The sequence below is a fragment of the Monodon monoceros genome, unplaced genomic scaffold, assembly GCF_005190385.1.
Source record: "Monodon monoceros isolate NGI ecotype Baffin Bay Population unplaced genomic scaffold, NGI_Narwhal_1 Super_Scaffold_6, whole genome shotgun sequence".
NCBI classification, from domain to species: Eukaryota; Metazoa; Chordata; class Mammalia; order Artiodactyla; family Monodontidae; genus Monodon; species Monodon monoceros.
This window is the reverse complement of record NW_021703783.1, coordinates 5,192,107-5,216,055: the sequence shown is the minus strand read 5'-3', so window position 1 is coordinate 5,216,055 and position 23,949 is coordinate 5,192,107. Positions and strand designations below refer to the sequence as shown.

Sequence of the window (23,949 nt, the reverse complement as noted above, 5' to 3'; positions counted from 1 at the left end):
CCTCAGAGGGTGGTTTCTCTTGGCCCAGGATACCCTGTAGTAACCTCAGAAGAGGCACAGGACTGTGGCCTTCACTGGCCTTTGCTGAGTCCACGCTCTTAAGGTTGTCTGGAGCTGAACACACAGACGTGCCTGGAAGAGGAAAGAGAAGAGACATGTTATGGGGCTTCCCCGGTGGCACAGTGGTTGAGAGTCCGCCTGCCGATGCAGGGGCCACGGGTTCGTGCCCTGTTCCGGGAGGATCCCACATGCCGCGGAGCGGCTGAGCCCGTGAGCCATGGCCGCTGAGCCTGCGTGTCCGGAGCCTGTGCTCCGCAACGGGAGAGGCCACAGCAGTGAGAGACCTGCGTACCGCAAAAAAAACCAACCAAACAAACAAACAAAAAAGAGACATGTTATGATGTTGGGATCACTTATGGGCACAATTAGCGTTGAGTCACCACTGGAAGTTGTGTGCACAGAGAGGGACCCTGTGATGGAGAGGTTGTGAAGGTGAAGAAGCAAACCCTCAGGGCAGCCTCAGAGGAGAGGGTTCATATCTGCCTTTGGAACTCATGTGAAGGGAAGCTGAGGAAATGGAGAGTCCTGTTTTTCCCTGCGATCCTGGAAGGACATTGGATTTCTGAGTGCCGTTTGCATGAGTGTGGAGAGGGCTTGCCGTATCTGTTTGTAGTCACTCGGAGGTAACTTGCCTCTTCCCTGCCCCATCAGTCCCCTTGCTAAGTCCTCGTGGGGGCTTTGGAGAGTTTAAACAGTTCTGCTGGAGGAAGTCGCTTATAAGAAGAACATTTGCTCTGTAGACCTGAGCTCATCAGAATCAAGAAGACCAACTTGGAACTCCAGAACTAGAGATATGTTCATCCATATACTTAAATACAGACATGCATTTTACAGGTTTCACAAAACTAGTCCAACATCTGTTTTGCTATCCTTGTTAATTCCATCCCCCTCCACCCCCGATTGCCCTCACCCCACCCCTGACTCAGCAAAGCCTCCTTGAAGAGACGCGATAGACGCTGCGTCTTGAACTGGCTCCCACACTCGTTTGGGAAGAGTTCTTCTCCCCTTCGGCCAGCTAGCTAGCCAGGCGGTCGTTCCAAGGACCCGGCCTTGACAAATCGGTGCCTTCTGATGCATCTTGTCACCAGCTGGCAGCTGCTGGTCTCGTAGGGCCTGCCGAGAACCCACTGGGCATCCAGGACCGTGGCTGTGATAGAGCTGAGTTAGCAGGAGCCTTAGCCCTCAACCCTGGGCCAAATCAGAAGCGGTTGTGCTGGGTGAAGTTCTGTGCATGCTCTGTGTCTTGAACTTTCTGCTGTGGTTAAGCTTATCCCTCTGTGAACACTTTTTATTTCATTTCATTTCCAATTTATTTTAAGTTTGGATCCTGGTCTTTCATTCTTTACTTGGATATCCTAGAATCTTGACATTTGTCCAAGAGAATAAGAATTACAGCATCACAGCAAATCAGACCTGAAGGGAATTTAAACCGGTCTCTTCAACTTAAAGATGAGAATGCTGAAGCCCAATGAAACAGAGAGAATTGCCCAGGGACGTAGGGCTAGTGAGCAACATATCCGGGGCTCGAAGTCAGGCCTCCTGACTCTCCTTCGGGGTTTGCACCTTAAACGTGTGTCTAAGGGGTCCATATGCAGGGTACATTGCAGCCATCTGCACTCCAATAAGAGTAACAGTACACGTAACAGGTAACGTTATCGAGCAGTTATTAAATGGCAGACACCGTTTTGAGCACTTTATGTATGCAAAATCATTTACCCTTTTGTCAGCCTATTTGGTGGGTACTGTTATTATCCTCTATTTATAACTGGAGTGACTAAGATGCGGAGAAGTTAAATAACTTGCCTTAATAAGTAGGGAAATCCTATTAGACTGACTTTCTTGAGACTCAGGTCTGACTTTGCATAAGCAAATCTGTACTGAGCCCCTACAAGGAATGGAGCCCTGCCTTTCTAGCGGGAAATGAAGGCATGTGGGTAGATGATCACAGCGCGGCACAATGGCGGCTGTAACAGAGGGTGAGGAAGGAGTGGAGGGGGTAACGGGCTTCACCAAGAAGATGGCATTTGACTGTTCTTGGGGATGCATAGGAGTTTGCTAGCTCCTTCCCTTGTGTGCCATGGAAGGGAAGGAGCTAACGTGTCTGCGGAGAAATCCGAACGGTGAGAAGCTCAGAGTCCGGGAAGGTAGAAGCATGATGGTTGTGGGGAGATTCCGGGAGGCGGGGCTAGAGAGGTAGCTTGGGTTTAGATGGTCCAGTCCCTGTCCCAAGATAAGGGATCTGGATTCTATCCAGTAAACAGAGGGGAGCCAGCTGAAATGCTTGTGAGTAGGTTAAGTGATGGGATCGGATTACTGGGCGCTTGGGGCTGAACAGACGTAGAAGTGTGGGCAGATCGGTCACGAGGAAACCAGGTAGGAGGTGGTTGCAGTTGTCCAGGTAGAAACGATGGGGGCCTGGACTCCTTACGCCGTCTGATTGGCACAGGCCGCCTCCACTCCTCTGCCCGCACTGCTTCCAGGGCTTGGATGCAGTCTATAATGCACTCCACCTGCAGTGACAGGCCCATCCTTCAAGTCTAAGCTTAGGTGTCCTTCTGGAGACTCCCCTTAGTCCCCACGCCAAGCAGGCTTGAGCTCTCTCCTTGCAGTCTCCGCTTTGTCTGGTACATCCTCCCTTCTCTCTTGGCACACGTGAAGTCTCCTTGCACATCTTTGTATATTCCTCTCTCTTGAAGGCGGGTCCTTGAAGGCAGGTCCTTACAGGCGGGTCCAGACCTTTGCCTCCTTAAAGACTTTGCGCAGTGCCTGACATTCAGGGAGCTCTCGGTACACGTGTGATGAATGAATGAATCCACCTTCTAAATAAAGGCAGCAACTGTGGATAGGGGAAGAAGAGGCCAACTTTGGGAGATGGTTTTGAAGTTACATCAGGGCTTGGCAAACAAATCCAGCCCACTTTATTTACTGCTTTTGTAAATAAAGTTTTATTGGAGCCCAACCAAGCCTGCTGGTCTACATTTGTCTACAGCTGCTCTCACTGTGCAATGGCAGAGTTAGGTCATTATGACAGGACCATACAAAAATAGTTACTGTCTGCTCAGCCATGAAAAAGGATGAAATATCGCCACTAGCAACAACATGGATGGACCTAGATATGATCATACTAAGTGAAGTGAGTCAGACAAAGACAAATACCATATGATATTTTTAGTGGAATCTAAAAAATATTACAAATAAACTTATTTGTAAAACAGAAACAGCCTCACAGACACAGAAATATCTTATAGTAACTTATAATGGACACAACATTTAAAAAAACCTCTAATGGGGGCTTCCCTGGTGGCGCAGTGGTTGAGAATCTGCCTGCCGATGCAGGGGACACGGGTTCGAGCCCTGGTCTGGGAGGATCCCACGTGCCGCGGAGCAACTGGGCCCGTGAGCCACAACTACTGAGCCTGCGCGCCTGGAGCCTGTGCTCCGCAACGGGAGAGGCCGCGAAAGTGAGAGGCCCACGCACCGCGATGAAGAGTGGCCCCTGCTCGCCGCAACTAGAGAAAGCCCTCGCACAGAAACGAAGACCCAACACAGCAAAAAGAAATAAATTAATTAATAAACTCCTACCCCCAACATCTAAAAACAAACAAACCTATAATGGAAAAGAATCTGAAAATTATATGTATATAAGAGGATACATATGTATACATACATATATATATATATATATATATATATATATATATATACGATTCAGTTTGAATCACTTTGCTGTACACCTAAAACTAACACAACATTGTAAATTAACTAAAGTTCAATTTAAAAAAAAAAATTTTCTCTCCGGACCTTTGCTGAAGCAGTTTGTTAACCTCTGAGTTCAATGACCAGGGTTAGTGACTGGAGATAAAAGGTAGTGGAAAGGAAGGGGTGGAGACTTTTCCTTTTTTGGTATCTTCTCAACTAAATAGAGCTTTGCACCTAAGTGATGGCACTGACTGCCAGGACTGTGGGTGCTGAGAAAGAAATGCCCCTACCGTGGGGCAGGACGGAAAGGGAGCCTGAGCCCAAGGTGGACAAGAGTCCCCGGTCAGAAAAGACAGGGGCTAGAGCTGCAAGGCAAACATACGTCTAAATCCTTCTGCCTCTTGTGCTCTTCTTTCTCTTAGTCATCCAGTTTGGTTTTGTCACCCTCTTTGTGGCCTCCTTTCCTCTGGCGCCGGTGTTCGCCCTCCTCAACAACGTCATTGAAGTGCGGCTTGATGCGAAGAAGTTCGTTACGGAGCTGAGGCGGCCAGATGCTGTGCGAACCAAAGATATCGGTCTGTCCCCTGCATCACTCAGAGGCGACGCAGCCCATCCCCATCCCCTCCCTCCGACCCTCCCCCTGTCTCCCTGGCCGCCCCCCTCACACTATGTCGGGCATCCGGAGGGCTGGAGCATTCCTTATCACCCCTTCGAGCCCCTCATCCTTATCTCCTCGGTGCTGGAGGCCACGGTATCCCCCCCACCCCCGCTAGCCCCCTGCTTTGCAGACAGAGGTGCACCTAAGCCTTTCCAGACAAGCCTATCCCTGGGGGGCCCGGCAGAGCTCCACTGGTAACTTGCCTGCAAGGCGGCACTCTGACTGAAGCCTTGTCATCACTGGACTGAGGGTGGGAATGAGGCAGACGCCCTTTTTTTCCCCATCTTACAGGGATTTGGTTTGACATCCTCTCGGGCATCGGCAAGTTCTCTGTTATCATCAACGTAAGTGCTTGCTTTCTTGACACCCTTGCTCTGTGGGAGGGGCTTTCCAGGGGAGCTGAGTCCTCAGGGCAGGAAACCTGTCCTGTTACCTCCCAGCTTCTTCCATTTGGAGCTCTGTTTAAGACAGCGCCCTGCGCCCACCCACTCCCCAGCCCTCGTTAATATCGCGTACACGCCTTCTAAGTCATCAGGCTGTTGCCGGAGGTGTGCAGCTTTGTCGTTCATTTCGCTGAGAACAAGAAAGGCAATTACCCACCAGAATGTGTACCTTGGCCTTAAGAGTCCAGATCAGATCTTTCGTCGGAGCCAAGAATCATGAGGAAAGAATTGCACATATCTAGCCATCTCTTTCCTTTCTTTTTCTACCCTGGAGCTGAACAATACCTGGATCATCGCCCAGCCTGCAGTTCCTAATTACCGTTTCTCCAAGCTGTCAGCGTAAAGTCTTAATTATCCCTGGCGCTGCTTGGTTAAGATAGGACATGGAAGAAGAGGGGTCCTGTCTGCTCTGACCTCCTTAACTGCCTTGCCAGATGTGTCCACGTTTCGGAGGAAATCCTGCTGGGCCCAAGCCAGCAGCTCCTTTGGCGTCTGCGTTCCATACGGATGGTGGTCAGGCAGGGCCTCCTCTTCCGTCTCCCGAGACAGTATCTACCAGCTCAGTGCACATCAAGAAAGCCACAGCCCCCTTTCCTTTGGGAGAGAAACGCTGATTCTGGCCGTGACCTGGCTACCGAATAAAAACACATGAGACGGCACGAGGTGTGCAGAGAGGCAGAGGGGATCAGCCCGTCACACGTGGGATGTTTGATGTAGGAAGTGCACGTCTCAAGGCTGAGAAATTAGGCGCAGTTTGATCAGTAGCTACTTTGGAGTTGTGTCTTCTAGAAAAGAGCCCCTGAGTACCAAGCGCTTTTCATCTACAACAGCATGACGGGACGTTTTACTTCCTTGGCCGTTCTAAGACTTCTTATCTGTAAGAAATGGGAGAGAATAAGAGTCTCACCAAGTCGGATCAGTCTGCAAATTAAATGGGATGATGAAAGGACGTATGGCCCGCGCTCCATTAGTTACAGCTGTGATTATTAGAAGTCCGTTACTCACTCTCAAATATGGTTATGGCCATGCACACTCGTATATACATTTAGAAAACAATACCTAAACTGCATTTTTTAAAAGGGCTTTAATTGTTGGTGCCAAGGACAGTATAAACACCTGCCAAAAAGATTTAAGATTTTCTTTGCAGAAAGTCCCTCCTCATCCGAACAGTTGGTCGTTCGTTTGTCATTTGGTTTGCTCCACAGACATTTATAGAGAACTTAGATATGCCAGGCGCTACGTCGGGTGTGTGCGTTTCATCCAGCAGGACCTACTCCTTCCATCTCCGTGTCTCACTTTTTCTAAGCAAAATGGATGAAAGAGCGACTTCCATTGTATGATGGGCTAAAAAAGCACTGAGAGGTGATGGTCAAACTGAGGTTCACCATGGAACCATATCCTTGGTGTTCCTGGCTTTCTCGTGTCCCTCAGGGGCAGATGTATTCAGTATATGGCCATTTGGTATGCTTGCCTGTCACGCTTAAGTGGCCGTCTCACTACTCTCAGTCATTTTCTCAGAAAATCTTCCACTCTACTCTGGCATGGCCAACGCCAGCATCAATTCAGATATCTCAGAGATGATTCATGTCCTCCCTCACCAGATGGTCCAAGCTGGCTTAGCATCCTTTGCTTCGGTGGTTGTAATTCACTCTCTTGACGGCCACTGACTTGTGGGTTTCCTTACATGTATCAAAGATGGAAAAGCCAGGTAAGTCAGTGTTGTGAGCTCAGGGACAAGGACTCTGTATCAATCAGAGCAGTGCCTCTGGATGGAGAGCCCAGGAGGGGACAGTCTCTTGGGCAGATGGACCTGCGTCACCCGCACGGTGTCCATCCTGACAGTTCCTCAGGTGCTTGTGGTTCTACCCCCAGGCTTTTGTCATCGCGGTCACCTCTGACTTCATTCCCCGCCTGGTGTATCAGTATTCCTACAGTCACAACGGGACTCTGCATGGCTTTGTCAACCACACCCTCTCCTTTTTCAACGTCAGCCAGCTGAAGGAGGGAACGCAGCCCGAGAACTCACAGTTTGACCAGGAGGTTCAGTTCTGCAGGTAAAGTAATCGGGTGCAGGAGGGCAGCAAAGGACTAGAAGCAGCAGGTCCAAGTAATTATCCGGACGACTTAGAATTGCATCATTATTCTCCTTCGCTTCTGTCTCCTACCCCCAAAGCCCAGATCCCTACAAGTCAGTTTCAGTGAATTGACCAATATTTATTGAGTGCCTTTTGCTAGACACCATGGAGCAGATAAAAGAAGTATATAGGTTCGTCCTTACCATCAAGGGAAGGTCTGCTTTATGGTCTGGTTGGGAAGAAAACAGAACTGGTAGCACGCTGCAGGTTATTCGCGGATTATGTCTAGTATGGGCCATGAGCCTTATGAGTGTTCGAAGGGAAGGAGAACAGTGAGGGCTGGAATGGAAAGGGTGGGCTTCTTGGAGGGGCCATGAGGAGTTGTAGGGCAAAACGAGAGCGTATCCTGGGTATGGAGTCAGCCTGGGCCAGGTCATGGGGACGAATCTGAGGCGTTAAACTTAGGGGCTAGCTGCTGGAGTTGGCAAGGAGAGTGCTTGGGAGATAATAATAGGGAATAATATAGGAAATACAATATAGAGAGCAACTCCTAGGGTAGTATAAGCCAAAGCGTTGTTGAATTTGAATCGGTAGGATGAAGTAGATAATGGGAAATCTCGAAATCTTAAAGGAATTTTTTTTTTTTTTTTTTTTTTTTTTTGCGGTACGCGGGCCTCTCACTGTTGTGGCCTCTCCCGTTGCTGAGCACAGGCTCCGGACGCGCAGGCTCAGCGGCCGTGGCTCACGGGCCCAGCCGCTCCGCGGCATGTGGGATCTTCCCGGACCGGGGCACGAACCCGCGTCCCCTGCATCGGCAGGCGGACTCTCAACCACTGCGCCACCAGGGAAGCCCCCTTACAGGAATTTTAATGTGATGCAATAGGAAGTTACGGACCTTTTTAGGGCCAGGGAATTATAGGCTGAAGTGTGGGCTTAGGAAAACTAATCCGGTCTCAGAGAGGAAGATGGGCTAGAATTGGGCTAACTCAAGGAGGGCAGCTGAGGTGCTACATCATTCACACATGACCGGTGATAGGCATGGACCAGAGGGGTGGAAGTAATTCAGAGGGAGGGAGAAGATGAGCTACTTAATGTCATACATTACAAAGCTGGGTACCAGAGACAGGAGAGAGAGTGTGAATCAAGGATAACTCCAAAGTTTGGGCTGAAGCCAGAGGACTGGGAAATTGTGGGTCCATTGACAGGGATGGGGAAGATGCCAAGAGAATCTAATTTATAATAAATTAGATGAATTTGATTCCGATCATGTTGCATTTAAAATGATGGTCGGAAATCTAAGGGGCAGTTTCCATCTAACACCTAGAGGGAATAGCTGGAATTCCTGAGAGGACCAACTTAGAGTCATGATTGTAATTTGTCAGCACAGGGGTCATTGAAGCTGAGAAACAGAGAAGGACAAAGAAAGAGAAAAAGAGCAGAGGGGAATAAATTCTTTCAGACTCAGTCTGAACCACAAAAGGGAGAAAACGAATTGGTCTTCCCGACCCAGATGACTGAGTTAAACAACCTTCCCAATATGTGATTTAAATAGAAGGGTATTCTGGTCCCAGGAGCAATAACTTTAGGGCTTCACACTAGCCAACCAGAAAGGCTCAAAGTCAGGGACCAGATCTAAGAATAGAGAAGTCCATTTATTCACAGATACTGATTCACGTAGCCTAGATGTTTCTAGCATTTTCGCATCTGGGACTATAACAAGTCGTCACTCGAGTAGGCAGATTTGGCTACTACCCTGCGTTGCCCAGGGGCCACTGCTGGCGGGCCAGACTGTCTGTCCATGGTGCTGGATTTGGGTCTGCAGATCCGCTGTACAGTGGGGTCTGGACCAGCTGGTGGCCTTTTCTGGTAGCATTTAGATTTGCTCCAGCAGGGTAGGTGAATCAGTCAACACCTTCACATTAAACGAACGGGCACTGAAAAGTGAGGACAAAATCATTTTTGTAACTGGAAGGTACAGAAATCACCTTGTTGAAACTCTCATTCTACATAAAAAGAAACCAAGGCTTAGAAAGTTGAAGAGTTTTCCAAGATCACAGAGGTTTCTAGCAACAGACCCGGAAGCAAGACTCACGTCTCTCCAGGAACACAAGCTTCAACGCCCACGCTCGGGGGGTTGCAGCACGAGTGTGACTTGTCATGTGGGGAAGCAAGGCTAACGCTGTTCCTTTAGTTGGTCTAGAAGCACCAGTCTCACCAGAGCACCAAGGGACTCTGACCTTGTCCTTGACCATCACATCTTCCAGTGACACTATGAATGTGCTTTCCAGATATGTCAGTGGCTTACACTGGCTTAAACACAAAGGGACTTTAATGCCTCTCTGTTGAGTCGAGGGTAGTTCTAGTTGGGTAGATTTGATTCAATCTGCCCAAACCAAATCTTTCTCCATCTTCCAACCCTACTGTAGTCAGTGATGACTGTAGTTTCAAACACTGGATGACTGCCAGCAGCTACAGGCCAGTATGATACTGTGTCCGAGTCCAGCGGGAAAAAAAGCCTATACTTCTTTCCCAACAGTCTCAACAAAGGTCCTGCTGCCGCTTGTTGGCTGGGATTAGTACGCACTTCCTACCCAGAGCCGATCGCTGTGGCCAGAAGAATGCGACGCTTTCCATGGTCTTTGGGGCCATGGGGTTAGGGGTAGGAAGTGAAATTATCTCCATCTGAAGCACGTGATCTCAGACTAGGGGGTAGTTCCCTCCTCCTCTGAGATCTGAAGTCAAGATGAACGGATGCATCTCAACCAAAACAACGGGTGCCCAGGAGACCAGGTGTTATTAGCACACATGGGTCACATCGAGCTTTGCTGTATCTACCGTCAGAGCCACTGGACTTTCCAGCCAGATGTGAAGCCCTGATAACTCTTCCCTCCATTGTTTCCAGGAAAGTAGATGGGATCGTGGCTCATCTGTGGCCTGCTAAGTGGCGGAATTAACACTGGGTGCGTGTGCAGGAAGTGCATGCTGTATTTCTGTCAAGAAAAATGTACCTGCAGGAAATAGATCATTCAGGAATCAAACCAAAAGCATTTCTGGCATGTCCACCATTGTTTCTTTACTCCGTACCAGTGGGGATCGTAGGTCCATTGTGCATTTGTTTTTGAGGCTTACTATAGGCTTGGCATTGGTTATATAAGAGGGAACAAGACGCAGTGCCTCCCTCGAGGAGTCTAGCTGGACAGGCGAGATGAGCATGCGCACAGCAATGAGAACAGAGCTTCCGTAGTGCAGTCGGGCAGCTGCAGGGAGCTCTCAGAGCCTTGAAGGAGGAGGCCATGCACCTGACCCACACCTAAGTGTCCAGTGCCAGAGTGGCCAGAAGGAGAACCTGTTGAAACTGCTCACTCACGGGACCAAGCCAGCCTGGGTGGGAGGGGGCTGTCAGGTGGTGGCAGAGGTCCAGGGAGAACAGGGTGTCCCAGGTAGAGGGGCTAGATCATGCTCAGTGGTCAGAGCTGGAATGAGAGGCGTGAGCTAAGAGAGGTGAGGCGGGGAGAAACACAGAAGCCAGACCAGGAGGAGCATGTTGGTCATGGGAGTGGGGGGTGTGTGGACTCACCTTAGGGTACTGGGAGCCACGGTGGGGGATGGAAGGGACTTCTCACTGGTATCGTCTCTGACTGCACTGTGGAGACCAGTGGGTTACATTGAAAATAAAGAGCTGCCTGGGCTTCCCTGGTGGCGCAGTGGTTGAGAATCCTCCTGCCAATGCAGGGGACACGGGTTCGAGCCCTGGTCTGGGAGGATCCCACGTGCCGCGGAGCAGCTGGGCCCGTGAGCCACAACTACTGAGCCTGCGCGTCTGGAGCCTGTGCTCCGCAACAGGAGAGGCCGCGACAGTGAGAGGCCCGCACACCGCGATGAAGAGTGGCCCCCGCTCGCCACAACTAGAGAAAGCCCTCGCACAGAAACGAAGACCCAACACAGCAAAAAGAAATAAATTAATGAATAAACTCCTACCCCCAACATCTTAAAAAAAAAAAAAAAAAAAGAGCTGCCCTAGTTTGAAATGTAAGCAGATGTCTGGGGAGCGGGGTCACCGAATCATCTAGATATGCCGTCTCGAGTGGGTATACTTTGGGGGCTACCTATCCTAGGTGGATGAGGATTGCTGATGAAAATCTCTACCTGCCCCAGGTAGGTTCTACTCACCGCATGCCGTGTGGACCTGTCTGGCTCGCCATAGTCTCTGGAGGTTGATGAAGTGGAGGCATAAACTACTGATGTCTTTGTAAGCCAGGATTTGTCAGCAGCTGTCAGAAATAGAAATGAAGGGGGTGGGGGATGGAGGGGGCTGGGGGAAGAGAGAGAGAGAGAGATTGATTATGAGAAACACAGACAACGCTAGAACTAGCCCCAAAGCCCACGTTTAGAACCGCTCCCGTGATGGGAAATGCAAAGTTTGTCCTTATTTCCTGGCAAATAGTGTTGGGAACTCGATGACCCTTCTTATTCTTAGCTCTCCGTGACCCCCCGGAGATAAATGTGGTCAAATAAAACTGAGGTCTCCGGCTCCAGTCCGGCCTCGCCAGGGATAGAGGTATCTTAAAAATAGCAATAACATTTAGGACAAGTCTCCGGCTGCCCATTTGAGATGCATTCCCAGCATTTTTGGAGCCACGTCTGCCTCAGCCATCTAACTGCCCCGGCCGGGCTGCTCCGTAAACAGCCCTGTGACGTCAGTCTGCAGGCTTGATTAGTGGTCACTTGACAGGGTCAAGGGACCACTGTATCCTACAGGCTGGATGGTGACTCAAGCTCCTGGCTCAGTGGAGTGGAGCAGAGAGGTCAGTAGGGCAGGACCTGGCCAGGGACCCGGGTCTGAGAGCTCAAGGAGCCCACCTGGGCTTGGGCAACCCACTGGGTCTGTTTAGAGATGCTGAGCATCCCGAAATAGCATCCCTGGATGGCTCCTGCAGGTTTTTCTGCAGGACCCAAGTTCTTCCCTATCCCAAGGTCCCGGGAGTTCCCTTCCAGGGTTTGCCTGCCTCTCATCTGTCTCTGGCCGAGACCAGAGGGAGAGCCAGCTTTCTGTGGTGGTGCCTTTCCTCACCTTTATCCACCACTGCATCACCCCAGGCCTGATTAGTTCGTAATGGCCTGTGCTGTTTTCCCTTGCTCAAAGTCAATTACAGAAGACGCTTTTAAGCAGGTCAGATGCTACAAAAATATTGTGTGCCGTTGTGTTCAGCACTAATGTGACATTACTTTCCATTGGGAGTATTAAATTTTGTTTCTTACATACCACTGTTTTGAGTTGAGAAATGCATTTACTAATTGATTTATAACTAAAACATGCATTTATAACTAAAACATTTTTTTTTAAAAAAGCCATTTCTGAATGTCAGTGACCAAGCCCTCAGTTTGTTACATTGGCACCCTTCCTGCCCGCAGTGATTCTGTTCTGTAATGAATTGTGGCCAGTTTCACTGTCACTGGTCACCCCTGCAAGTGGGGATGGGAAGGGATGTCTGAGCCAGGAGTCTCTCTTCCCACTGTGCACCTCAGTTTCCCCATCTGTAAAAGTGGGGACTTGGAATAAATAATCTCCAAAGCTTCTTTTATACTTAGTGTAAAAATATAATAGTGAATGACACATGTAATACATTACTTTATTCCTGCAAAACTTCTTAACATTACAGGCAACCTCTCCAACTCTGTCCCACCTCCCCTCAGCCCTGCCCAGCCCGAGGCATGTTCCCAGCGGTAGCCACGGCGACACGTTTATATGACTCTTTCTCAGGCATTGTTCCATGGATTAGCATAAAAATGAATTTATAGACCCTTTAAGATGTTTCACGGACTCGTTTTGTAATAACGAGCTATATTTTGAGTTAATAGGAGCCTTGTTTCTTTAGGTAGTGTATAAATGCAGCTCAGTGTGATTGCTTCGTAGGGTTAGAACAATCTAGGTAAAATACGAATGCAGTTTTAAAGCAGAGAAATTTTTGTACCACTTTTACTTATCGTATGTGAGTCTGCCTGACTTAATACTATAACTTTGCTCCTGGAAGCTTAGTATAAAGATATGCTGGAGTCAACCGAATGGTACCATTAATTGCATCCTTCTTTGATGATGAACTTTTTATTATAAAAGTAATTCTATATAATGTATATATGTGTGTGTGTACATATAAAAGGAAAAGCCCCTCTTCTCAACCCCTAGCCCAGTCATTCTCTCCCAGAAGAAACCGTTGTGTCCATTTCTGCCTCCAGAAATTACGCTCACGTGTGCTTTCTTCTTTACTACTCACTGTGTTTCCCTTTAACGTTCAGTGCACACACACGTACACACACGCGCGTGTGCTCATTTGCTCATGGCGGGCTGAGAGGACTCTCGCGCGTGCACCTACTATACACTCGGCACAGTGATGCACATTTTGTTGGCTCTGTGTGAATTAGAACGCTGAGGTCCAGGGATGTGGAATAACTTTGTCGGCTTCCTACAATTAGTAAGTGGCCCAGCCACTCCAGTGCAGACATGCTTTTTAGACCCTCTAGTCGTTTGTTTATTGGAAGACTCTCCTTATTACAAGACTACAGGGAACTCTCAAACTCAATGTTAAGGCTCAAAGAAAATAAAGGAAGACTGAGGGATGAGGGTGAGATCTGGGAACCATGCCTAAAATTATATCCCCGAGCTTCAATCCCAGCCAGCAGATGCAGGAAGTGACCAGATGTGGGGTTTGCCCAGTGCTTGACCACGCAGTGGGACTTTGGGAGAGCCAGAGCTCTCAAAACCGGGGGAAAGGGTATGCTTTGGAAAGCATTGGAGCTAATGGGGATGGAGCAGAAGTTCTCCTTCCCATCAGCCTGAGGCTTCCCTGCTTTGTGCCATTTACCTGGACCTGGAACCTGAGAGAAGCCCCCAGCAGTTGGGCATTGGCTTTCTCTTTTTTATTCATCTCAGCATCATGGGAAATTCGGAGCATCCGAGCTTGAGTGCTCAGAAATCCTCCTGGAAAGCCAGGGGAACTGGGAGCAGGGATGTGTATGCTCCATCTTCTTTTAACAGAAGACGCGTATTTCTTAAGTCACCTTCGGTTAAAGGAGGAAGAACATTTATTGAGTCCTCTGATACGTCTGGTAGTATGCTGAGTGGTCTTCGTTCCAGCTTTGTGAGATGCAAAGTCCACATTTCATGGACGAGGATCCCGGCCATCAGATCTTTGGGTAACTGTCTAGAGGACGGAGAGCTGAAATAGTGGGGGTGGGATCAGGCCTTCACCCGCTGACTCCAAAGCCCACGCTTTTGCCAATGCTCTTCTCTGCTCTAGGCTTGGAAGCGAGATAGACAGACAGCTGTCACCAGGCTGGCCACAATTAAGTCCACTAGCCACCCTGTCTTTTCTGGACATTTCTAGTCTTAAAACTAATGACCTCTTTGTTTAATGAGTGTCTTCTGATCACTCAGAAACATTTGATACGCTTGACTTCTTAGGATGATTTTTTTTTTTAATTCTGAAATCTGAGCTTACATTGGAATGTAAATAAGCAATCATTTACCTGGTGGCAGAGGCTTCCTGGAATCAGTTTTTCAAACTATGAATTCATCAGTGAGTTGGGAAATCACTTCAGTGGGTCATGACCAGCATTTTAAAGACTAGGAGAGTAGAGGATAGCAGAGGACAAGAAACTATCAGTGTACAGCACACAGCAAGGACGAGTATGTTTTGTGTGTGTGTGTGATCTTTATTTCTGTGATATACATGTACGTGTGCACTAATGTAAAATGCATTGCTTACTCCAGGTCACAGTTTTTTTTTTTAAAGTGAGCTTTGAAAAGAGAAATGTGAACAGATGTATAATTCATTAAATTGCGTGTTGCTGTTTTCTGGGCATAGCTTGCCCTGTAGTTACTGACAAAGCACCCTTAGGCCATTGGCACAGACGGATTGCAAGTTGAGCTTTCTGGACGTATCTGTGTGTTAATCTTTCCCCAGATCCTTGGTTAGATGGATGTGCCTGCCAGATTCAAAACATGTTGTGGACACTCAGGGAGGGCAGAGTGACGTTTCCAAAAGCTGTAGTGAGTTAGTAGCAGAAGTGGGACCAGAATTAGATTATTTATGGATTCTTTGCAGACTGGAAAAAAAAAAGAGGGCTGAGCAATGGCTGTCATACTGAGGTCAGTGAGCAGCTGTTCCTTCATTGATGGAGCTAGAAAACAAGGGAGATGGACTTTGATTGCAGCAGCAGGGATTGGGCTAGACCTGGGGAGGGACTTCCTCACCGTGAAAAGTAGGGGCGGCGTGTATCACCCCTCCTGCAGAGGTCTTGAGAAAAGCAAGATAAGTTCCCTTCTGCCATGGGGTTTTGGGGGGACAGCAGGAGGGTGGGCGAGCCTGAGCACTTTTCCCAACCAAATGTCCTTACTCCCTTGGCCACACCCTCCCTCTCTCCCATGAGCGGGCGTGGTCTGGAGCTGGCTGTGTTTCTGTCCTCAGCCGAGGATGGCCAGGATGAGCCCCACGGTGTTTAGCTGGGTTGTAGTTAGCTTTGCATTTCATCCGGATGACAAACCAGGCCTGCAGCGGCTGCGATCAGCTGTTGGAAGAGAGGAACCGGGTGAGGAGGGGGCAGCTCCTAGCCTCTTGCCCAGCCCTAGTCCAGCGCTCAGCACCCACCTCTCCGCTTGCCTCTTTCTGCGGCTGGCTCTTCCCACTGTGATTTCTTCTGCCTTTTGCCCTGCATCTCTTTTCATCTTCCTGTGTCTTTTTTCTCTTCTCCCCTTTATGTCTTCTTGGGCCATCGAAAGCCGCTGTGCTTCTCTGTGGATCTTTTGGAGCAGCGGGTTTATTCGGCACAGGGGAAGGTTCAGAGAGCCCCCACTGCTGAGCCCCCTTCCCCAAACAGCAGCTGTAGTCAGGAGCTTTTCGACAATAGGAGAAAAGCCCAGATTCAGGCAGACTTGGATTCTCACCTTGACTCCACCCCTTGTTGGCCAATCATTGAACTTCTCTGAGCCTCAGTTTCCTCCTGGGTTATTCAGGGATATCCATGCCTTCCTGAGGATCTTGTTGTGAAATGAGGAGACCTCCAGAAAAGCCCCTTGCTTGGGGATGGACGCACACTGCACGTTCAGTCTATGCTTGTTCTCCTCTGGGCCCCTCCTGAGACAGAGTTCCCTCCCTGCCTTCCTCGGCAGCCGTGCACCCCGCTTGGTGGCCTGGTGCCACCCCACCTCTTGCTTCAGCCCAGGGCTTGTTTTGCTTTTACTGAGCCTCGAAGATTCGTTGAATTCCATGGAGAAAACAGTTCCGTGAAGGGGCATAATTCTTCTGTACCAACTCTTGTTATTTTTCCAGGCTTAGAAAAAAAGGGAGTCTGAGAAAATAAGCCATTTTTAACATTGAGTCATCCCAAGATGGGGGGGAAAAGGCAACAGCTCGGACAAGCCCTAGACGTCACCATGGTCTGAGCTTACGTCAGGCACTGACATTTTATTTCTTAAACCACGTGGGCAGGTGATAAAGATGGTTAGTGAAAGGGGATATTGCCCAACCGAGACTCTGAACCACTGCCCTCCTCCCAAAATTCACTCGGCCTTCAGCTTGCTCTGAATCAGCCATCAAGCGAGGCTGGCCCCTCTCGTAGGCAGCCGGCTGGGGAGGACACCCTTGACCGTCTGCTGGCACCTGCGTTTTCACTGAGCCCCGGGCTGCGGAGCAATGTACGCGGTGTCCGGGGGTCTCCCCGCCCCCTCAGAGCCCACAGGCTAGTGGAGCCAGGATGGCCTTATAGTCCTGGGTTCCTCTCATGATTCCTGGGCTCCTCTGGAAGGAGAATCCAGAGGAAGCTTCTAGGGATGTTGGAGAGAGTAAGAAAGCCACTTCTAGGCTGATGTTGGCTTTTTTGGACTCTGGCCCTTTTTCGGAGGTTGTTGGCTGGGCCGTGGACTCCTCACCTCTGCCTCCTACGCCCCCGAGTCTGAGAGTCAGGGCTTTGCCTTCTGCCTTGACCTTTGAGGCTGCACCAGAGAAGTAGCTCCTTCCCTGCATTTCCTCCCAGTCTTCACATGGCCTTTCTCTCTGCACAGGTTTAAGGATTACCGGGAGCCGCCCTGGGCCCCAAACCCATATGAGTTTTCCAAGCAGTACTGGTCCATTCTGTCTGCCCGTCTGGCTTTTGTCATAATCTTCCAGGTGAGTTGTTCAGATAAGGCACAGCGGGTCAGGATCCGGGCTGCAGGGGTACAGATGGCCCCGTCTCCGGGTTTTCAGGGCGCTCTGTGACTCGGGGGCCTTCGCGTGCGGCGGGCAGCCCTGAGACCCTTCCCTGGGTGAGGGCTTTCGTTAACGGATGGATTTGCAGAAGGAGGATAAAGCACAGAGTAAGGTTACAAGACAGATGTGGAGTAAGGTGCAGGGTGGAGATTGATTCCCATGTAAACCTAAGACCAGGAAGTGGGGAACAGCGTGGGAGAGCAGAGCCTCACCTCGGGACTTGGTTTAAAAGGCCAGCACCTGACTTGACCAAGCAGCTCCAGATCACTTATGGCACCCGGCAGCCTCTGGGAGCAGCCCTTGGTTCCCAAGTCTTCCCTGGGCCCTGGGAGCACACAGCGTTCAAGGTTGAGCTGGGGGTGGGTTCAGAGCATGGAAGACAGGTGGCAGGGCTCTGATATCTCTTGGGCTGTCACTGTCCTCCAGGTCTAAGGAGAGGGGGCGTGCGAGCATAAGATGGGCAGGCAGAGGAAACTACAGCTGGAGGGTGAGGGGCAGCCTGCGGCAGGCAGGCCTGGGAGCCAGAGCATACGGGGAGCTGCCCTTTAGCGGGCGGTGCTGGCACTACAGGACGTATTCACCCACTTAAATAGAAAACGCTCCCAGGAAGGGAGGGTCTTATCCTACACTACGGGAGGGGAGGTGGCTTACTGGGGGGAAGGAAGGCACTTACGGATGTGCACAAAACCTCAGAACCGATGCAGGCCCTTTGAGGCAGGGCCCAGGCAGGCGGTGAGACCAGAGCGTGGGGTTGGCTGAGGTCGGAAGTCAGTGCAGAAACCAAGGGTCCACCTCCGATATGGGGACGGAGGGACAGCTGGGAAGAAGAGAGGGGCGGTTGGTTCAGGGAGAGCCCTGCAGGGGCCGTTGGGCTCTGGAGCCCGGGTCCTGGAGGCAAGAACAGGACACATGGGGGCAGGGGGGCGGAGGGGAAGAAGCCAGTTCACACTGTCTGGCCGTGCATAGGAGGGGTGCTCTGGGAGATGGGCGCCGTCCCTACTCCACTTTAACCCGGGGACCCCAAGGGACAGTGAAGCTTGTTGGCTGAGATCACCCGCTAGTTGGCCGAGGAGCCAGAGGAACCCAGAGGCCCCCTGCTCCCCCTCCCCGGGGCGGTGGAGCCCTCCCGCCCAGCCTCTCCTCTCACCACCCCCTTCTGGCTCTCCAAGAACCTGGTGATGTTCCTGAGCGTCCTTGTGGATTGGGTGATCCCTGACATCCCCACCGACATCAGTGACCAGATCAAGAGGGAGAAGAGCCTGTTTGTGGACTTCTTCCTGAAAGAGGAGCATGAGACGCTCAGGCCGACGGAGGAGCCTGCCCGGAGGAGCCAGGGCGCCAGCCGTCGCAGTGGGGGCAGCCCGGCAGCCAGCCCGGTGCCCTCGGGCCGGAGCCAGCGGGGCAGCAGCACGTCCCCGGGGTCCCAGCACACCAGTGTGTGAGCAGCTGAGACCAGCCTGGGGCTGCGCACCCGCATGGGTGCGGTGTCCGTCCTTCCGCAGGATCTGGCCTGAGGGGCTCTTGAAAAGGGCGTGTGTGTGCGTGTGTGTGTGCGTGTGCGTGTGGACAGAGGTTAGAGACAGGAGGCAGAGGATGGGCGCGGGAGGGAAGAGAATGATGCTGCTTCTCAGAAACTTCAAGCTTGGGTTTCTTTTAGGTCCTCTTTTGAGCTGTATCCTTTGGGCGATTGGTACCCCCTTTTGCATCCATTGGTGAAAGAATTGGGTCTCTCCAGCCCAGAGTCCCAGGCACCGCGAGCCCTGCCCTGTGCCCCCTCAGATACCGTCCCCAAATTTCGGTGGCCGCGGGCCATGAGAAGCACAGTCCGGGCCCTGTTTCAGCCCCATCATAAGTGATCACCACCCCACCCCCACTTCCCACCATCACCCTGAGAAAACCCTCTGCATCACTGTCACAGCCTCAGTGGATGCAAATTATGTTCCGTGGCTGATTGCTGTGGCCTCTGGACCTAATGGTGAGCAAAGGTCCAGACCTGGGCTTGTCTCCAGTTCATGTCATGGGGATGCTTTGAGCTAAATGCAGCTAGCCATCATTTTATGCAGGTTCAGGTTTAAAATAATAAATTGAAACATTCTTTATAAAGATGCATCCCCTTGTCTTCCGCTCTCTCTCTCCTACTTCCTACTGATATTTATGGAGCCCGTACTGGGTGCCAGACATTGTTCTCAGACCAGAGATACAGCAGAGGACAAAAGACAAAATCCCGCTGCGCGGAGTTATGTTCTGGGGACAGTTACATCAGACAGTGAGCTGACGAATGCACAGCATTTCAGGCGATCATCAGAAATATAAAATAGGATAAGGGAGACAGGAAATGTGAGGGCATGGGAGGAGGGGTTTGCCATTTTATGCATGAGTTAATGACAAACCCAGGATGGTTCGGAGATCACCTCTTGCAAAGCTAACATCATTGATCGGTAGCGGCCTCCCGAGCTCTGCGGGGAGATTTTCTAGTTGGAAGCAAAGGCCAAACGTCATTTATCATTGCCTTTCACACACCTCCACCCACCTGCTGACCAGAACCAGTGCACTGGCCCTTTCCTTGGGACCTGGCCCCAGTTCCCTGCAGGTCAGTCTGACTAGCGTACAACTTGGTCACAATGGAAGCTGCCAGGAGGGCCACACCCCAGAGGAGGTGTTGGTTACTTTAAGGACATGCTGAAGTTTTAGGTTGGTTTTCCAGGTTTTGATTTTCACGCCCACCGTCTTTTCTCAACATTTTACCTCCTTGTCCAAATCCTTTATACTTTAGGAACATGCTCTTCCCGAATAATACATTACTCTCTCCCCACCCCTCCATCCATTTATAATCTACGGTATATGAATCCAGCAGCTTCTAAACTCTTAACTTATATGAATCCGTCACGGATAATCTGGAAGAGAGGTGAAGGCTCCCCCCAGCCCCCTGTAAACTTACTCTCTTGCATTTCCTGTGCTGCTGAAGGCTGTACCTTTTCCTGCAGTGTGTGTTTTCTGAGATACATTTCTTGCTGGTAAGTGAGGTTGGACTCATCCATTCCTCCCCTGACAAGCACAGTTCTGCAGCTCCCAACAGCACGGCACAAATGAAGGGTATGGCTCAGTGTGGATGACTGAGCTTACCTTCCACGGATCCATTCTACTCACCTTTTACACGGTTGGCCCTGGGCAACGGTGTCTCGGATCTCCTAAACCCCTTCAGCCCAGGTAAGCGGTGTCCAAATTTCCACTCCTGCCCCGACCCACGGGGGTATCCGCTCTGCTCAGCCACAGCAGAGGGCGCCAGAGAGCAGAGCCCACCCTTCAAGGCTGAGCCACGCGCTCTGGAAAACAAAGCAGATGTTTCTTACACACGCAGCCCTGTTTGCACATCTGGCTCCCCTCCTACTCCCCTCTCTCCTCTGCCCTGTCCCCTGCACAGCAGCAGGTGGCAGTGCCCGCAAAGCCACCTCCCTTCAGGACCAGCCGAGAAGACTTTCTGCCCGCGACTCTCACCCAGACACGGTGGATTCCACCGACCCTTCCGGCCTCCCCGGGGCTCCTGCAGTTTATCTGCAGAAAGGAAGTGCAAGGCGAAAGCCAGATGGGAATTCCAAGAGACAGCTCCGCATACGAGTTCAGGAACCTTCATGCTTCATGAAGCTTCTTTCTCTCCCTTCCTCACGGAGGCCCGAGGCTTCCCAGCCAGGATGTCTTCCTCAATTAGGGGGATGAAGCCACAGGCCGTAAGGGAAAGAGGCAGACTTTTGACAATGGGTCCCACATCATAACCTGCTCTTCGTTTTCCCCCAGCACAATGGACTCTGGTTGGCCTGTCTCAGGTTCCTCAGAGAGTATGTGTCATCTTCTATCAAGAACCACATCTGCCTGGTCTGAGTGAGGCTGCTTGTTGGGAAACAGGTGAGGCCCCTGAAATAGGCCTTGTCAACCCTATCCCCCAGGCCACCTTCCTGCTACACTCTCAAGAACTTTGCTGGGTGTCTCCCTTATCAACTTCAAACTTGGTTTTCTCAGCTGTCAACCCCAGGCTTTACTCCACCTGCCTCTCTTGATTCTTTTCTTCTTGCTTCCATTAATTGCCCACTGTCTTTTCACGAGGCTGAGTTTTTCCATTTTATCTGTCTTCTCAGTGGCCCCTGTCTCTTTTCAGAAACCCCTCGGAAGCTCCTCTCCACGTAGCTGGGCAACATATGTAGAGTACTTTTCCATATCATTATGTCAAAAGCAGGTGGTGTTATTAACATGGGCAGATCCTGGCTTTGTGGGACCAGGAGCTTCTACAATTTGAGGGATCCTCTTTAAGAAAAAAGTACCCCAGATTACGAAATAAACTTAGGTACAAAGGTGACTATTTATCTAGCATGAAGAGAGAAATCATAAAAAAATATACATTTTAGGCTAACACCAGAAACACCACAATAGGGACTGGGAGCCCAGTGGTTGAGACTTTGCCTTCCAGTGAAGGAGGTGCGGGTTCGATCCCTGGTCGGGAGCTAAGATCCCACATGCCTCGTGGCCAAAAAACCAAAACATAAAACAGAAGCAATATTGTAACAAATTCAATAAAGACTTTAAAAAAATGGTCCATATCAAAGAATCTTTAAAATAAAATTCTTTAAAAAACCCCAGAACACCACAAAAGCAGTAAAAAATAACTTCATTTTTTGTTAATTAACCAACTTGCTCACCCTTATAGTAATACTGCTCCCTCCACACCGTTGGCTGCAGGTTCCTTAATTGCCTTTTCATACCAATATTTCCAATAAGGAGAAGAGAAAGGAATCCAGTCTTTTCCTCTAGCAAGTTTGATCTACATTTACTTTCTATTTTGGTTAGAAACTTAAAAATTTTCTTTCAGTTCCACAACTCACTGTTGGTCATTTCATGTGAATTTTAAGATTAAGGTCAAATTTGGGAAAGCCTCTATCAAGTTCCTTTCATCGATAAGCTCTAAGATTGAAAAAATGTTCCAGACATTTTGAAAGCAGTTCCACCTCTATCCTCTGTATATCCTTCTAGTGCTGGGCACCCTTGGAAGGGGCCTTGGAGCTAAAATTGCGTTAGCTTTAATGTCAGTGTGCCTCTCATCACTAACCCTGTTTTGATAGCCACTGAAACTGAAGCCTGGAGTTCACACAGCTGTAAGGACTTCAGCGCCAGGATACAGGCTTCTGTTTCTTGGATATCATGACCACTCGCTCAGAGGCCCACTGCCCCTGGGTGCTCTCCTGGCGGCCCATGGCCTAAGGCCAGTGACAGGACCAGTACTAGCAATGATATAAGGACAGTCACCACCCACAGAGCAATTAATAGGAGCTAGTTCTGCTAAGAACTGAACGCTCTTCACAGTCTTTAATCCGCAGAAGCTCCTGTGAAGTGTCTTTAGTGCCTGTCTTACTAAAGAGCCCTACCACCAGCTTGGATTGCAAGCCCTCCTTTTCCTGTGAATGACTGGAGCGCCCACATGATGATTAAGAAAGCTGGACCAAGAGGCCATCGGCGTCTCCTTCTTGAGGCCTCCTGCCTTGGGTTCCCCCAAGTTCTCCAGGGCCTACCCATCCCAAGGGGGCTTCCAGAGACCCCCTGAGGAGACAGCAGGGGCGTATTCCGTGCTCTTTGGCGAGTGTCACACGTGTGCTAGAGGGGTCATCTGCCACTGCACCTTGACACCCTCGCTGACCTGACTTGTGACCCCAGCAAAGTCGTGTGTCCCACCCTTGGGCTCTACGATGATCCCCCAGGGATCTCGGCCTCACCACACAAGTACCAAATTCAGCCCCTCCTTGGAACACCCAGATCTTTGTATCAAGCCAGTTTCCCCAGCCTGGACCCAGCTTCCAGGTGGGGACCTCCCTTCTGAGGCCTGGTGGTCTCTCCCATCACACTGACCCACTCTCATAGATACTGATTTGGGATTATGAGTTGGGGGTCTCCGAGTGTCGAGAAGAATCGGTCCACCCCCTTCCCTCCAGACCAAGCTGAATCTAAGCGTTTGCCTCTCAAGCTGCAGAAGCTTCCATGCTTACTCTGCTCTGGGCAATCCCTCATTTACCCAGAAGGAAAGCTCTGTGTCAATCTTCCCTGAGCCCAGCGCCTCTAACCTCACTGGGCAGAGCTGGCGAGAGCAGTGGGGCAAGGGGTGCTAACACCAACACACACACAGGAACACGGGGCTCCAAGAAGCTCTGTCTCTGCTCAGCTAGGAGGAGGCTGCACCTGCCTCGCCCCCGAGCCTGTGCCTTCACCTCTCACTGGAGAAAAGGAAAAGGCACATTCCTGAGCTGTCTGTTTGGGTACAGCCTCATGGGACAGTGACCCCCACTGTTTGGACAGGAGTGTTGCTCCAGGCTGGCTGCGGCTCCCAGCTGCCCAGCCCCAGCCCGACCCTTCTCCTCGCCTTCTCCTTCATTGCCACTCCGCGGTTCCCTCTTCTCAGTTCTCATGCCCAGGACTCCTCCTGCAAGCTTCCATCAGCCTGGCCCCTTGTCCCTGGGCATGCCCTTCTGTGATGCTTTTCAGGACAGAGAGGGAGACTCCTGGCCCACCGGGGTCATGCCCCCTTGGCTCAGGCTTAGAGATCTACCAGCTCCCTCCCAGTTCCCTCTTTTGCTCTGCAAGGGGAACCACATATACATTGTGAGTCTGGGCTTGGAAGGGGTGTGGGGAGTGAGGGACATGGACATGTAGGCATGTAATGGCCGCTCGTGGGGACCTGTTTCAGACCAGACACATCATCTTCGTTATTTGTGATCCTTACAATGACCTGTAAC

The 23,949-nt window shown here is 50.5% G+C and overlaps 1 protein-coding gene across 1 annotated transcript in view; it reads left to right on the top strand.

Annotated features, from left to right (window-relative positions):
• ANO2 (anoctamin 2) overlaps positions 1–20,654 on the top strand; it is a 313,668-nt gene extending 293,014 nt beyond the window's left edge. Inside the window, exons 21-25 of the mRNA XM_029205263.1 lie at positions 4,182–4,334; positions 4,709–4,761; positions 6,733–6,914; positions 16,993–17,098; positions 18,349–20,654. Of these exons, the coding sequence (XP_029061096.1) occupies positions 4,182–4,334; positions 4,709–4,761; positions 6,733–6,914; positions 16,993–17,098; positions 18,349–18,621 (767 nt within the window). The 3' untranslated portion in view covers positions 18,622–20,654. The remainder of the gene's footprint in view (positions 1–4,181; positions 4,335–4,708; positions 4,762–6,732; positions 6,915–16,992; positions 17,099–18,348) is intronic.
• The last annotated feature ends 3,295 nt before the right edge of the window (positions 20,655–23,949 follow it).